Here is a 17286-nt window from a genome sequence, read left to right as displayed (position 1 = left end):
ATAGTCATCAATTCTTGAAGTCTAAGCAAAATTGCCTTTTATTTTTAATTTCTTTGCTTTTTTTCATCTATGTTTTGCCAGACAAAAGAAAAAAAAACCGAAACTGCTTGGGTCACTTTTTTAAATACTTTTTTTAATCATGTGTGACACAGGTGGGGAAAGTTTCCTCAGATGAGAAGAGATTTTGTTTTTTCATCTGTTATTTTCTCAGGATACGTTTTTCTAGGTGTTTGATTTTTTGGCTATATTATTAGACGATTATTATGGAAGACTAAGCAATATTTTAGCAGGTCTGGCACATGTAGTTCTGTCCAGCCGGTCTCAGCTTCAAACTCCCAAAGTGTCAGAGAATAAATCAAAGGGGTTGTGAAATGACTGATGGTAAAGAACTAACTTCAGCTGCACAAATCTGCTTTTATTTTTGACCTGTTCTAGATCATTTACAATCTTGGTTCTTTAAAAAGTTATTAACTGAAACTTTGTGAAATGTTTGAAGGTAGAACTGTGACAAAGACCCTAAACTAAGCAGTCACCAACACTAGTTTATTTTTTAAACTGTAATTCATTGACCTTTACTATGTTTTTAATGTCAAACTCATCACAAAATAACTAATAACTACAGCTCTCAAAAAATACACTGCCGTAAAAGGTGTAATAGAGGCTGGCAATTACTCCAGCACCACAATAGAGATGTCACTTTTAGTTTTTTTGTGTGTGTGTGTGTGTGTGTGTGTGTGCGTGCACGGGTGTGCAGTGACTTGCTGTTTAACCAGTTGTATGGCCAGCTGGTGGAGAACATGGTTGCTAAGGGTGTCTTCCTGGAGTCTCTGGAGTCCTACATTGTTGCTGACCGCCTTGGCCACCTCACCGCGCCCATAATGAGGGACCTCCTGGCCCATTACCATGACAATGGCATGATGGACAGCCTGGAGAGGTGCATTGTGCATCTAGATGTCACCAGCCTGGACATACAACAGGTGTGTGTTTATATTAAGAACTGTATGTGAAGCAAAAATAGTGCAAATGTTATTTCCATTTGACTTATAAGTAGGGGTGGGCGATATGGAAAAAATATATCACGATTATTTTATTATAAAATCACGATTTCGATTTTATCATGATCTTACATGTATTTTTGAGACTAAGTGCGGCTGGACCACAGAGTACTCGTTGCAAACAGCTGGACGTTCTCAACATTTTACATTTTTGAATTTAAATTTGTGTATTTTTCAGTCTTGTCTTGCGGATACAAACCCTCTGTACACAGATCTTTTTGCACTGTTTTGCAAGACAGTGGGTAGGAACAAATAAATCCATATATGATTTAGCTTAGCAGCAAGCAGTGACATTCAGTCTTTGACCATTTCATCTAAGTAAGCGCAGTTGAAATAAATAAATGTTAGCAGGGCCTCTTGCCTGCATCATGACTACTGTGTGTATTACATTATATTTGTATGTATGCGCCATCCGCAACTGTCGGCAGCAGTCAGCCAATGTTAGTGAGGACTATCTGGAAGACAGCCTAATTAGTCTGTACAATTCCACTTGAGTCATCTTCACTAAATGTTGTGTGTGTGTATGTGCGTGTGCGTGTGTGCGCACAGGTGGTTCAAGTGTGTTGGGAGAACCAGCTCTATGATGCAATGATCTACGTGTTCAACAGTGGTATGAATGACTACATTACTCCAATGGAGGTAAAGGTTGTTTCATCACCACAATTTTTAGCATTTCTCAATTAATGCAGTCTGGTACAGTTATTTTTTTTTTAATATAAATTAGTTTAATTTCAGTTTGACCTTATGGAAATATGTAAACTATAAGTACAAACTATTTGACCTTTTTGGCTTACCTTGTTGAGATAAGTATCAAGTTACATAATTTCCTCTAAAACATCTGAAGCTAAGATCAAGGTGTAAAAGACAATAAAATGGGGTCACAGAAAAGAGTCACATCTAATTCTTCATTTAAGCCACAAAGGTTTAGCATTTTAAGGTACTGAAAATATGTATGCATTCACATGGGAGTAAAATTTGATCTACATTACCTCTATGATGATGAGCATCTTCATGTCAATGCCACATAATGACAAATAGAATATGGCATCTACAAAGTGTCTTGCAACAGGTGATTTAGAATCAGCGTAACAGCGCGTCGAGATTACGAACATGTTTTTTCTTTATATTGTATATCACATTTGTTTTGCTCAAGAAAGAGAAACGTCTTGCTGTTAGCATTTTGTGCGTTTGTTTGTACCAGTGTATCCTAAATTGTTTGCTCTTTTTTTTTCAGAGTTCAAAATGTTTTTGTTGCATGCAGAAATGGAATTGCGTTTTCTCTGTGGCAGTTCATTGATTTCATGAATACAACACACTATAGTTTTTTTTATACATAGCATAAAGATAAAAAATGATATATGCAGTGATATTTTTTTTTTAGATGTCAAAAGGGTTTTGTGGCTCCCGGTGTTTTCTTTTCCATGGGAAATGGGTCCAAATGGCTCTTTGAGTGTTTAAGGTTGCCGACCCCTGCTCCAGACTGATAAATATCTGTGACTTTGTTTTGCATCTGTTCTTGAATCTCTTTAGAGCGTGGCATCATGTGCTGCTTTTTGAGACCCTTTAGCTACTTCACAAAGCCAGACAGGTTGTATTTAGTGATGTTTAGATTCAACAAGCCTGCCAGTATTCATACATGGGTGTGGCTGGTGAAATTGAACCCAGTTGTAAAATGAATTTGGTCATTTGGCAGATTAGTAGCTAGGGGGACAATTACTTTTTCACACAGGGCAAAATGGGACTTGACAGCATTTTTCCTTTGGCAAATGAAATAATCACTTAAACTGAACAGAACCTCCTCCAGAGCAGTTCAGCTCTCCATCATGTTACTATGGTGGTCCAGTCAAGTTAAAAGAGAACCACATGTGTCGCAACAAAAACTCTTGACTTTAAGCTTAACATATCTTGCTGAGAGACTAATCTTGCTTCATAGTACAGCACTCTACTATTCATTGTTTTTAAGCTAAGGTTGAACTCTTTTAATTCTTCTTCATTTTTTTTTTATACAAACAGTATTCTGGTCATTTGTACAGTAAATTTAAATGTGAGACATTGTTCTCTTTTAAAGAGGAAATTGACTCTTTACTAAAGCAAGTCTTTAATAAAGTTCTCCCTGTCAGAGCCTATGTGTGAAGGGCAGAGCAGCTCTCTGTCACATATCCACAGTTCTGTGCAAGGCACAGAATTAGTAGTGCAGAATGGCAGTGGAACATGCAGGTGAGCAGAGCTGGACTGAGGCTGGCAGGTGGAGACTTGGAGCTGAGCGAGCAGGTTGGAGACATGAGCAGATAGTGGTCTTCAGGCACACACACACACAGGCTTCATCATCAGTTCAAACAGTGCAAGGAATAACTTGTACTAGAGTTTAAGTTGGTAGAATTAGGCCTTTGTCCAGAACATCCATCTACTTGGTTGAAACAGAGAGCAGCCTAAAACTGCATTCTGAGCCACTGAGCAAAGCTACTAGGTGGTCATGGGACCCTATGCTGTACACTTTGTGTTTATCTTTTAGAAACTCTTTGCAGTGATTGGCCCAACACTTAAGAAAGGGAGGAGCCTAACAGGTAAGGCTGGACAACAAACCCATTTTGAAGGACATTTCACATATCTTATAACACTTCTTGACAGGAAAGATTCAAAAGCACATTTAATTCTTACTCTGCGTGTTTCTTCTTGGTCAGATGAGGATGTGGTGATGGGAAACAAACTTCTGGTGTACATAAGGTAAATCACACACCTATTAATTTATTCCTAAGTCCATTGGTCCTTGCAGCTGGTGTATATTATAGCCACAAGTTTGTTATCTGCTTTTAAATTCTACTACTTTTTCATTGTTAAGGAGCTGTTAGATATTTGATGTGATGTGTGAGCTCCATGACACACTTTCTCCACCCATCTGTTATGGATACCTCACTGTATTGGATCTCGCATGCTGCTGCAGCACTGCTATACTGCCAGACCTGTCTTCTTTCAACACTGATTTTCTTATGATAAGGACCATCAATGATGGCAATAGGAAAGTGTTTAATTAATTTCATTATAAATTGAATTTATATTTACTTTAGTTTGCAATCGTTTAACACAAGAGAGAGAGAGAGAGAGAGAGAGAGAGAGAAAGGTGGAGCACACCAGAAAAATACTGCCCAATATCTGTTAACTGACTGATGTGGGTGTGTATGTACAGTGTATGTATATACAACATATATCCTCACATGTGAAACATAAGCTCCACACTAAAACTCTGGATGACACACTAGACCCTGCAGTGAGGTTTGAGTTGCATCTCAGTTGCATGTCTCATGCAGGCTGTATGTATGGTACAGCCTTGTAACAAGGGTGTAGGAATGAAAAGCAAGAGGTTCTGCAACCATTAAACACAGGTGAGGTAAGCAGCATGGTACAGGCTTCTTGGTACCTGTGAAGCCAAGAAAACAGAACAGTAGGTTTATGACAGCAATTTCTTTTTTGGCATGCAATTTGCACCAAATGTAAAACAAATGTAAACACACTTTATCAAGTTTTTGCACTTGACTTTAACTTTGTATGCCCATGATTCTTATGAATAATGTCACTCACAAAGGCTTGTTGAAGGGTTAATGTATGTTGTACTGTATACAGGATCCTATATGTTGTTTACACAACCGTAGGTGTTGGTGTGTGTCCTGTGCATGTATTAATGCATATGTGTGTATATAGCTGCTGTCTTGCAGGAAGAGCATATCCAATAGGAGACATCCCTGAAGACCTTGTGGTTCAAGTAAAACACCAGGTATGGAGATTCTGTTTATCTCACAAATATCTGTGCCTGTGTTATTAACTTATATTTTTGCAGTGCATACTGGAAAAGTTCACCAAATGATTAAAGTTTGTTGCTTGTTATACCCCACAATACAGTTTGGATTTGAGGTCATAGTTAAAGCTTAGAAAATATTTTATGTTACAGATGTCAGTGTGGAAGTGCAACAGGTAAAGCTTTCTACTAGCTCTCTCTTAGTCCTTATACATGATTAAAAATATTGCTATATGCTCATGGTTTGTTCCTGTGTCAACGCTTCGCTCTGGACTCATGTATACAGACCACCACTTCACGACGTCTTTCAATCGAATGTGTACTCACAGTGGAACAAAACAGACAAACTGTAACTGTTGGGGAAATCTGTTATGGAGTTCCCATGTACATCTGCCTTTTGCTTCGTGGAAACCTTGATGCATCAGTGGATGTTTCTGGGTTTACTTCTCTGCGTCAGCCATTATGCTGCCACTGCGAATTTTCTTGATAATGCTTGTTGTTTCGATTCCACCCTAACCAAACACTAGCACTGCTCAACAGCAGGCTGACTGTATTATGGACTATGACCAACATCATCAGGATTGTCCACGTACTATTTTAAGCGGTTTCAAGCATGCCAGGCTAAGTACTCACCTCCCATAGTATTAAATCACTGGACCATTGCTGTAGCACCATCAGGGATGCTTACACAACCAACACCCAAGTCTTGCATGGACACACAACCACAACAATTAACATTGGTTCTCTGCTAAATTAAGATAAATTCTGCTCTCCAAAGGAACATGCCTATAGAAGTGGACAGTACCACAAGAGCAACAGTGCACATGCTCTTTGGTAGTGTGTATACACAGAATATGTAGGTACAACCTGTTTATGTATGCAATGCAGTCTTCCAAACAGACTCCTACATCCATGGATGTCTGTAGCTGTCCATGTGCACATCCACCCCAAAGTATCATCAAGGTTTTAATGATCTATTCCAGTGGTTCCCAACCTTTTTTGCTTGGAGCCGCATACACACACATAATAAAACATGTGATTAATTCCTCTTTTTTAAAATTTCTAAACAACATATAATAAGTTCTAGTTTTTGTCATTTTCTCTTTGCTTCATCTTGGTTATCCTTGTAAGGGCTACAGTAATTACAGTTTTGGCTAAATCTTTATGTGTGGACGTATTTCTTTTCTACACTTTTGTGTGCATATGTGTGTATAAAATAGACACATAAATATTACCAACAATTATTTCTCACGTCCTTTACCATGTCTCTTTTAAAAAGACCTAACATGAAATGTAAACTTGTTTTTCTATCAAAAACACCAACGAATAATGATTCATTACCAGCATACAGATTATCAACAGTAATATAGGTCTGTCTTAACTTATTCTCTGTCAATGAACTGAAACAGAGGAGGTTTTTGCGTATTCACATGCAGAACATTAACAAGAACAAGAACAATAACTTCTTCCTTCTTCAGAAAACTAATATCCACCTTAAGCTTGCACGCCTCTGACCAGGTTTGGGATGTCAGGTATGATGCTCGTGACAGCCAGTCTAAAGTCCTGGTGGACATCCAGTCTGTTTTGGGCTTTTGTTTTTATTGTTACAAGGGCGCTGAAGGCAGTCTCTGACAGATACGTGGTGCTGAATGGAAGGATGTCCCTTGTGACTGCGTGTTTTGCCAGTCTGGAAGCAACAGCCTGTTTTTTAACAATCCAAAATTTTTGTATCCCTTCTCCTGGAAATATTTTTTTGACATGGAATCAGCTTGAAGGCCAGCAAGCTCATCCTCACAGCCAAGATATTCCACGTCCTCGAGACTGGAAATGTAGGGATCCATCACCCAGGACTCCTTTGATAAATACTCATCAACATCAGCAAAACGGGACTTAATTTCCTCCTGAAATATGTTCATGTGCTGGATAAACTCCGTGCGTAAAGCCGTACTCACCGTGCCACCGGAGTATTTCATGAGCAGTGGGAAATGTTGGAACTCCCCTTTTGACATTTTCCTAACTCTGTACTCCAATTTGCGCATAAAAGCGCTGAGAGCGTCTTTGCACTGCATGATGTTTGATTCAGGCCCCTACATCCGCTTGCTTGTCTCATTGTAGAGAGTGGATATTTCCACTACGTATGCTGTTTTAATCCAAAAAGCCTCCAACAGCTGTTCATACAGTAATTTATTGTGAGCTTGTAAGAATTCCTTTATTTTTTCCTGAAATTCCATAAAACGCACAAGCACCTGGCCACGCGACAACCCGCGCACCTCTATATGTAACAGCAGTGTTTGGTGCACTTCATCTTCACACAGCTGGGCAAACAGTCTCTTGTTTGAAGGACAGGCCTAAATAAAGTTAACAACTTTAACAACAGTCGCCAGGGTCTTACTGAGGTCTTCTGAAAGTTTTTTGCTGGCCAGTGCTTGGCGGTGTAGCATGCAGCGGAAAATTACGCACTCCGGGGCTTTTTCCTTCAGTCGGCTGTTGAATCCGTTGTTCTTGCCCATAATCGCGGCAGCCCCGTCAGTGAAGCATGCGACGAGATTCTCATAGGGCAGATTGTTGGATGACAAATATGAGTCCACAGTGATAAAAATATCTTGGCCTGTTGTAGTTGTTGTGGCTAGATTTGTAGACATAAGAATGTCTTGTTTCAAATTCTCACCATCAATATACTGCACATTAACTATGAGCACGGATTTGTCTGACACAGTGGTTGTTTCATCCAACTGAATGGCAAAGGGAATATTCCTGAGCTTTTCGTGCACCTGGATTTGACAATCTTCAGCCATTTTATCAATTCTGTCCTTAACAGTGTTGTCAGAGAGGAAAAGGGTTTTAACTTTTTCCGTAACCTGTGGGCCACATAGCTTCCCTACAGTTTTTAGGCATGCAGGTTTGATGAACTGCTTTCCAATATTTTGCGGCTTTTTAGCCTTGGCAATTAAAAGCGAAATTTCAAATAGATAGATAGATAGATAGATAGATAGATAGATAGATAGATAGATAGATACAACTTTATTGATCCCTTTCATATGAACCTCAGGGAAATTGTTGTACTAGCAACAACAACACAACACCAACACAACATTAGTAATAATAGTTATAATAATAATAATAATAATGTAGTGACTTGATTTCAACAAACAAAAAAATCCCAAAGCCACAGTGAGGGGCTGGTACCGGGAAATGTAACTGACACGTCGTCATGTGGCAGCTCCACGCAGTAAATCAAACATTTTCGGACTTATGCTTAAGAGGTGTTTATTCACCAACGTGTGTCAATACAGCCTTTGCTATGCACACACTTACATCTGTAACTTGTATGAAAACAAAGAAAAGGCTTAAAGATTAGCCTCTAAACGGCGGTGACGGCGGCAACGGTCAAAAAGTGTTTGCTCTTCCCAGTAAGCAGCACACCTGAGGAGTAATTACCTCTTCTTCTATTTATGCATGTCCATGTCCAATATGCCACCTACTGTGGCAAACGGGGAATGACCTGAACACATATGGCACATTGAATACAAATGGCTCTATTAAATAATATCAGTAATACTAATAATAATGGATACAGTACAATATTGCCAAAGTGCCTAAATATTGCACACAGTCTGGTGATAGAGCATGATGCTCTATCTCACCCCAATGTCCTCACTCCTCACCCCTCGCTCCCCACCTCTCCCTGCTTGCTGGTCCTCCCCCTCCCCCCGAGCTCAGAGTTGAACAGTTTGATGGCTCGGAGAACAAAGGAGTTTTGGGTCCTGTTAGTTTTGCAATTGGGGAGGAGCAGCCTGTCGCTGAACTGGCTCCTCTGGGCGATGATGACAGTGTGCAGAGGGTGGCTGGCATCGTCCATGATGGCCAGCAGTTTGTTCAGTGTCCTCCTCTCTGCCACTGTCACCAGGGAGTCCAGATTCATGCCCATTGCAGAGCTGGCCTGCCTGATTAATTTGTCCAGCCTCGATGCGTCCCTTTTTGATGTACTGCTGCCCCAGCACACCACGGCGTAGAAAAGGATGCTGGCGACCGCCGACTGCTAGAACATCCGCAGGAGTTTCCTGCAGATACACTAAATATGTCACTTTGATACGTGACTTTTAATGGGCTTAGTCAATCAGTGGGGAGGGACTTTAACCAATGAGAAAAAGTACTGCTGTGGATTAAGTACTCAGAATCACCCAATATGCAGAAAGCATGTGGTGTTGTCTGTGTACTCTTTTCATTTATTTATCTCAATTTGTCACCGTTGTGTCTGAGTAGGGATGCTCTGGGCATGTGTTTGATGAGGGTGGAGATAAGTGATAACGCCACGTGTATCATCTGAAGAAATGAAGCAGCAGTCATTGCAAGTAAGCTGTTCTATACACTAGTAAACTAGTGTGTGTGTTTGTGTGTTTAGGTGTTTGAATTCCTGATCCGTCTCCATTCAGCTGACTCGTCAGAGGAGGAGGAAGTTTTCCCATTTATTCATACACTCCTCCACTTTGACACACGGGAGTTTCTCAATGTCCTTGCCATGGTAAGATTTCTTCAAATCATTTTAACTCTTGGCATGCTTAGCAAATTAAATGACTGTTTCTTGAATATGTTATATTAGGCTATGAATCTTAATCAGGTCCATTTTAATACAACCCTCACCATCAGGGTCAGCTTACTTGGCATTTATTAAGATGCACAGCTGAATGCATTGGCTTCCATATTCAGTATTATATAATTACCCTTCTTCCACCTATTGTCACTGACTTCCTGCATTAGCCATGCACAGTATGGCTGCCATAAGTCATACACATTAAAATCAAATGTGGGGTCTGCACTGTTTTCATTTTCCATATCCAGCCCTCTCAGACCATAGGTTTTCTTCTGTCATAAAAGATTTGATTCTTACTGCATTGTAGACATTTGAAGATTTTAAGAATGACAAGCAAGCCCTTGAGTACCAGCAGAGGATAGTGGACATCCTACTCAAGGTAAAATCAAACAAATCATTTACCATGTTTTTTGTGTTTTTTTTTACATTTTGTTTGATTTACTTTACTGTGCTGTTTTGTTTTTTTCTTCATGTATTTATTTTAGATTATATACATTGTTAATTGCAAAAATACCAAATGTTGTTAATAACTTCTTGCTCACTGTAAAGGCAGCATGGAGAATGAAGGAAAGCTCAATGGCCTTGTTCTTCTCTGAAAAAGTTACCTTGCAAAGTCATTTCCAAAAGAAATGTTCCCTTCGTTGTTGCACTCTGTCATAGCAAATCAGACTGACACTAAGCACAAGGCTGGAGTGATAAAGATGTGATGTCATTCTCGACAGAACTACTCATTGTTTAGGGTTTTGCTAATTGCTAAAAAATTAACTGCTGTACCAATTTTTATTTCCTCCATTTGTTTTTAATTGCGGGCTGCAAGATGGCTCGGTAGTAAGCATCGTTGCCTCGCAGCAAGAAGGTTGCCGGTTCGCGTCCCGGTGAGGACACCCGGGATCTTTATGCGTGGAGTGTCTCCGAGTTCTCCAGCTTCCTCCCACAAGGTCCAAAAACATGTTGAGGTTAATTGGTGATTCTAAATTGTCCGTAGGTGTGAATGTGAGTGTGCTTGGTTGTCTGTCTCTAAGTGTAGCCCTGTGCTAGACTGTCGACCTGTCCAGGGTGTCCTCTGCCTTCGCCCTGTGTCAGCTGGGATAGACTCCAGCCCCCCATGACCCTAGTGAGGATTAAGGAGTGTATAGATAATGGATGGATGGATTTTTAATTGCACTGATCATGTTTTTCTTTCTACTAAGGTTATGGTGGACAACCCAGATTTTACTCCCTCCCAGGTTGGTGGGCTTTTCACCTTCCTGGCTCGCCAGTTGGCCAAGCCAGACAACACGCTTTTTGTGAACAGGAAGCTCTTTGATCAGGTAACCAGAACCGGAACAATTTCATTGAAGAACATATTACCCTGATGCTTGCTGTCAGATCTTATGGCTGATATAGAAAGCACAGACGGAAAAGCCTAGTGTACCAAATAGGCACACAATGACCAGGGAAATACAATAAACACTTAAAAATATGTTTAAAAACAATGCAGGCAGCATGGTGGTAGATAATCTCTGGCAGCTACAACAGAGCTGACCCAGCAGCACACTGGCAGTGACTCACCATCTATTGCAGCTCCCCACTGCACCTGGAAGCAACTCACCAGGATCCCAAACTGGCACAGACAAGGAAATAACTGTGATGTTTCCTAGAAAATGACAGTTTCCCTCCTCTCACATTGGTGAAAGCACTGTGCATAATTAACACACTGCTGTTACAGTGGTGGCATCAAAATAAACCCATAATATTGCTTAATGAGCTTACAATACATTAAATAGATGAGTTGTTGGGTTCAAAAGACAGGTACAAAGTTAATCTTTAAATGTTTCATTCATATCTTCCTTCTGGCTTTTCTTTACTGTCTTTTCAGGTTCTGGAGTTCCTGTGTTGCCCAGATGATGACTCCCGACACACTGAAAGGCAGCAGGTTGAAGTACACAGATATATAGATATCCCTCTCTCGCTGTCTCTCTCTGTGTCTCTCAGTCCTTCTCTCCCTTCAAATTTATATACACAGCACCAGTCAAAAGTCTGGACCCACCTACTCATTCAAAGGTTTTCTTCCTTTTTTTTTTTTTGGCCATTTTTGAAGATTTTTTTTATTTGTTTTGTTTTTAAGAAGAAGATAATGAAGACATCAGAACTATTCACACATATCTAGTAGGTGCTTCCTTCGAGACAAAGTTCCTACATCTACTAAGCAGGTGTTGTTGCTTTTTCTTCACTGCTGTGTTGCTTATCTCAAATTCTCTCGGTTAGACGTGGAAACAACAGTAACTCTTTGTCATAGTTTCCCAGAGTTGTCCTCATGAGAGCCTGTTTCATCACAGCATTTGCTGATTTTTGCAGCTGCACTTTCAGAAATTCAACAGTTCCAAAACTTTTCCAGCGTTATCGACCTTTATATCATTGTGTAATTGTTTAATGATGAACTTTTTCTTGCCATATTATTGATTACTACCATAGTATTAATTACTGCAGTAGTTAAATATGGCTATTTTCTGTACTCCAGCACTACTTAGGCACAACAGAGCTGATCAGTAGATTGTTCAAACTCGTGACTGTTACTAAATATAAAACAGTGGGAAAACTGGATGATAGCAAACTGACTGAGTAGAAAGTTGTTTGCATGGTGAAAGTCCCTTTAAGACTGCACAGCCAATAAATAATGCTCTCCAAGGTGTACGTGTACATATTTCCTTGTCAATGTCAAGTCATCAAGACTTATTATGTCTTGATTGATTATGTCAGTTCATTAAAAATCTAAAATGTAAAATGAGTGATTACATAGCTTTTCACCCCATTTAAAGAGACTCACCTAATCCAGTACATGGACAATTATTGATAGAAGTCACACAGGTAGTGAAATAGTAGTTGTTTAAGTATAGTCAATGTGTCTCAAATTATTGTTGTATAGAAACCTCTATCTGAGCGGTCCAGTTACTAGTTAATTGGTGAATTAGTACTCTTGTATATAACTACAGTATGACACACTTAAAGTAACTTATTGAAAAGGTTATTGAAAAACATAATTCAGGAGATGGGTACAACAAAAAGTCTAAGTCACTAAACATCCTAAAGAGTACAGCTAAATCCATCGTTAAGAAATTAAAAGAAAGGCAAAGAGAAAGCAATTGTTAGCAGAAGCTCATAATAAATCTTGATTGGACTTTGCCAGAAGGCATGTGGGAAACTGTGAAGTTAACTAAAGAAGGTTCTTTGGTCTGATGATACCACAGTTGATTTTGGTCAACAGACTAGGCACTTTGTTTGGCAGACACCAAACACTGCACGTCATTGCAAACACCACATCCCCTCCATGAAGCATGGTAGTGGCAGCACCATTATACATTTACCTTGATTTTATAGTGTTCTCATCTGCTGTGCAGGCACCCTATCCCCAGCACACTTGAGTAGAAGGTGCACAAAAAGGCCTGCAGATGTTTAAATACCTCAGCCATCTTAAAAAATATAGATGGCTTTTCCTCTTCTTTTATTGTGCCTTCATGTGAGTGTCCAGTTCAGTTTGTTGTCCAGCTGTGCTCCAAGGTATCTGTAGCAGAAGACAAGTTTCACCTCAGTACCGTAGAAAGTGAATGGAGATGGTTTGAGCCTCTTTCTTCTGCTTCAGTTGTCCAGTTTCCTCTTGACCTGAGATGGGTGGAATGTCATGGGTAAGGTTATTGGTGAAATGGTGGATAGTGGCGTATAAGCCAAAGGCAACAGGCAGGGTGGTGTAGCCCTTTCAAATCTGTTAAAGTAACAGATTTGAAAATAATCTTTTTTGTGTAGCACTTTTCTTTAAGTTATAAAGTACTTCAGCAAAAGGATGAAAAAGGATTACATCAGTCGAACAATAAAACAAGACAGATGGAATTTCACACAGACATAAAAATTGTTTTTAATAAAAGAATGTTTGAAGAGATTTATAGACAGTGATAGATTTAGTAAATCTAATCTCAGAAGGTAAGTCATTCCAGAGTTTGTGGGTCTGGGCTGTAAAACACATCAGTCCTTAATGAGTATTCGGTCTCTGGGTATGACTACCTTCTGATGTAGGGGTTCTTATGTGATTAGGAGATCCTTGAGATAGTGAGGACTAAGATATGACCTTTACAATGTGCGGTATCTTTCAAGTCTGATTTGAACTAAAAGACATAGGGCTCAGATCTCAGTTTAACTGACTTGCTGAAAGCTGAACGAGAAGCACAAAGACCCCACAGCAAGAAACATGTTGCTGTAGTGAAGACCTGGGAGAGTATCACCAGGGAAGATGATGCAGGTTGTCTGAAAGCAGTCATTAACTGCAAAGGTTTTTCCTGTATCTGTCCAATTACTTCTAATTCCCTCAACTATTGAACTATGTGTTTGAAGTTCCATATCTCCCAGGTAGGCACTTCCGTACTAATGTAAACTGGTCTGTTTTTTTAGGTTCTGCTGGAGCTGTTGCAGGTTGGGGGTGTGGTCCAATTTAATGAAGAAAGGCTGCTGACTTTGGCAGAGAAGGCCAAGTTGTAAGTATAATGCCAAAGGCTGGAACTAGACCCATTTGAATCAAATAGCTGTATTGAGTTCCCTATTTTGAACTTCAGTATTTTGTAGCTTTCTATAATTATGAGCTCACAGAATTGGACTAGGTTTGAATTGAAAATTTACTTAAAGTAGTATTCAATTCAATTAAGTTTTTCAATTCAATTTTATTTGTATAGCGCAGTTTACAACATATGTCATCACATAGCACTTAACATGGTAAGGTATAGACCTTACATATTTAAACAGAGAATCCAACAATCCAAAGTAGCCTTTGCACTCCCTCTGAGCAAGCAGTTGGTTAGGCTGCCTAGACTGCTTGGGTGAAAGTGGGGAGGGGGGTGGGGAAAACAAGATAGCAGATGGAGAGTAGCAGTAGAACAGAACAATAAATATAAATATGAATACTTTGGGGGTCAGTGAGGCCAGCGGCTGCAGGTCAGAGACGTGAAGCTTCAGATCCAGAGATGTACGCAGAGAGAACAAACACGGGACCTCGGGGGAACACAGATGCAACACATGTAATGGTTGTTATAACTGTATGAAAGGAAGAGAGAGGAGAGGAGCTCAGTACATCATTTGAATCCCCCGGTAGTCTAAAGCTATAGTAGCATAACTACTGGACAGTTCATGTGATCCTGAGCAGCTCTATCTATCAGCTTTATCAAAGAGGAAAGTTTTAAGCCTAACCTTAAAAGTAGAGAGGGTGTCTGCATCCTGAACCCAAACTGGGAGCTGATTCCGCAACAGAGGAGCTGATAACTGAAGGCTCTGCCTCCCAACCACAAGTAGACCTGCAGTCTCAGAGCAAAGGGCTCTATTAGGATGATATGGTAAAGTACTGTCTTTAAGGTAAGATGGAGTTGGAGTTTTATATGTTAGAAGCGGGTTTTTAAATTCTATCCTGGATTTTACAGGGAGCCAAGGTGTTTAGGGCCAAATACAATAACCTCAGTTTGGTCTGGATTTAAATGAAGGAAACTAGAGGTCATCTAGGACTTTATGTCCTTCAGACATGCCTGGAGTTTGATCAACTGATTGGTTTCATTTGGCTTCATAGATGAATATACCTGGGTGTTATCTGCATAACAATTGAAATTTATGCAGTGCTTCCTAATAATATTGCCTAAGGGGAGCATGTGCAAAGTAAATAATGTTGGTCCTAACACAGAGCCTTGTGGAACTCCATAACTAGCTCTGCTGTGGGTGAAAGAAACATCATTGACATGAGCAAACTGGAATCTGTCTGATAAATATGATTTAAACCAATTTAGTGCAGTTCCTTTAAGCCCAATTAAACTTTCCAGTCTCTGTATGCTCTGGATGCTGTGATCTACTGTGTAGCACTGAGATCCAGCAGAACAAGTGTAGAAACTAGTCCACTGTCTGAAGCTATAAGAAGATCATCAGTGACTTTCACCAGTGCTGTCTTTGTACTGTGATTCATTCTAGCACCTGATTGAAACTCTTCAGACAAACCATTTCTATGGAGATAATCACATAATATAAATTAAATATAAATAAAATATTCCCTGGATGGTGTTTCACAGGGCTGCAGGGTGGCGCAGTTGGTAGCACTGTTGCCTCGCAGCAAGAAGGTTGCCGGTTCGCGTCCCAGTGGGGGCACCGGAATCCTTCTGCGTGGAGTTTGCATGTTTTCTCCGGGTTCTCCGGCTTCCTCCCACAGTCCAAAAACATGTTGAGGTTAATTGGTGATTCTAAATTGGTGTGAATGTGAGTGTGCTTGGTTGTCTGTCTCTAAGTGTGGCCCGGCGATCGTTATATTAGTGCAGCTTTTACTCAGTGTTGTTATTTCACATAGGCTTAGGATTTACCAAGTAATTTATTGATTTAGGAAGTATTCAATTGGTGTTCAATCTCATGTTGTTTTTCAGCGAGTTCTCATATCATCAGGAAATTTTTAAACTTTGGTTCCCTCAACTACTTGTGAAAGCACCAGAGACAAAAATGAAAATATGTTATAATGGTAAATTGGATAGTTTAAAGTTATTATTATAGCATGATTGTTCCTGTTTCACTATGTGGCCTTGGTTACATGTCTTTGTCTTCTTGTCTGGCGCTCCAGCTACCAAATCTGTGAATTTCTTTATGAGAAGAAACATCTGTATGACAAGATAATTGACTGCTACCTGCAAGACCCCCTCAGAAAGGTGAGTTACATTTTAGATTTATGAAGATTTTTGGTTGATACATGTTAATATGAATGTGAACTTAGGCTGTTTGAATAGTGTAATTAGCAGATTCAGATGAAACACTTGTGTGTGTGTGTGTGTTTGTGCATGCGTGTGTGCGTGTCAGTGGGAGATCTACAGCTACATCCACAATCTGCTGTCCATGCCCGGTTACAGCCCTGAGGAGAAACAAGCAGTCAAGAACAAAGTACGACAACATATGCAGGTCAGTACATATCCAGACAGGCACACACAGTTATCCCTTAATTACTGATGCTTATCCTTTCCAGGTGGCAAAGCAAGGTAGGAAGGCGCGCCTCCTGGGGGATAAGCTTGATGGGATGTATAGTTATAGGATTCTGGCTAAGAAACCTAAACTAAGATACTAATAGGAATGCATAAGATAACATAGTAGCCCCACACTAAAAAATACATGAATTTTGCATTATCAGTTAACGGAATGTCAAAACAAATAGAATATATTTTTTAATTATAAAAATTTTAATTACAATCACACTACTCTAAGTGTTCCACAACTAAGAACATACTTAGGTTTTAAACAATCAAGCCGTAGGTATACAGTTCAATATGAAGATATGTATTTTGACACACAATAGCAGCTTCAGTAGAGATCACAGTTACAGTGTCATATAATATTAGATTAGGCATGACGTAGGTGTGATATGGGCATGTGAGGGCTATTCCAAGACCTTGACTTTAAATTTAAGAGTTCTTTGGTCCTGCAGAAAGATACACTTTTGTTGTGTGAATAATTTTTGGCTGATTTTATGAAGTGTGTGTCCAATTTCTCTCTGTACACTTTAGAATTGTTTTGCAGTGGGAGTTTAGAATCCCATCGATAAACATAAGTTCATCTTTTTTCCATCATGCTTTACCATACTCATAGTGCAGTTAGGCTAGAATTCTTACCCAGACTTTTTCACACATGCATTATAGTTCTAACACACATTTCCAAAAACTGCTGTCTTTTTTTTGCATGCTCTTTTCAAATTTCAGTCCTACTTTTTATTTGAACTTAGGAATGTTGTCTGTCATGCCAATCACCCTCTGTACTTATTGATCCTATTTTGAACCAAGTGGTACAGTTTTCCCCTTTTATTGCTTTTCAACAAAAAAAAA

General features: G+C 39.6%; 1 protein-coding gene across 1 annotated transcript in view; it reads left to right on the top strand.

The window, feature by feature from the left end:
* vps8 (VPS8 subunit of CORVET complex) overlaps positions 1-17286 on the top strand; it is a 77841-nt gene that overhangs the window by 39327 nt on the left and 21228 nt on the right. Inside the window, exons 21-32 of the mRNA XM_008281496.1 lie at positions 751-977; positions 1605-1694; positions 3568-3619; positions 3737-3779; positions 4752-4824; positions 9248-9367; positions 9744-9815; positions 10627-10746; positions 11295-11351; positions 13856-13938; positions 16041-16125; positions 16274-16372. Coding sequence (XP_008279718.1) covers positions 751-977; positions 1605-1694; positions 3568-3619; positions 3737-3779; positions 4752-4824; positions 9248-9367; positions 9744-9815; positions 10627-10746; positions 11295-11351; positions 13856-13938; positions 16041-16125; positions 16274-16372 — 1121 coding nt within the window. The remainder of the gene's footprint in view (positions 1-750; positions 978-1604; positions 1695-3567; positions 3620-3736; positions 3780-4751; positions 4825-9247; positions 9368-9743; positions 9816-10626; positions 10747-11294; positions 11352-13855; positions 13939-16040; positions 16126-16273; positions 16373-17286) is intronic.

This window comes from Stegastes partitus, unplaced genomic scaffold (genome assembly GCF_000690725.1).
Source record: "Stegastes partitus isolate 25-593 unplaced genomic scaffold, Stegastes_partitus-1.0.2 Scaffold235, whole genome shotgun sequence".
In the NCBI taxonomy this organism is placed as follows: Eukaryota; Metazoa; Chordata; class Actinopteri; family Pomacentridae; genus Stegastes; species Stegastes partitus.
This window is presented reverse-complemented; position numbering and strand designations above follow the sequence as displayed.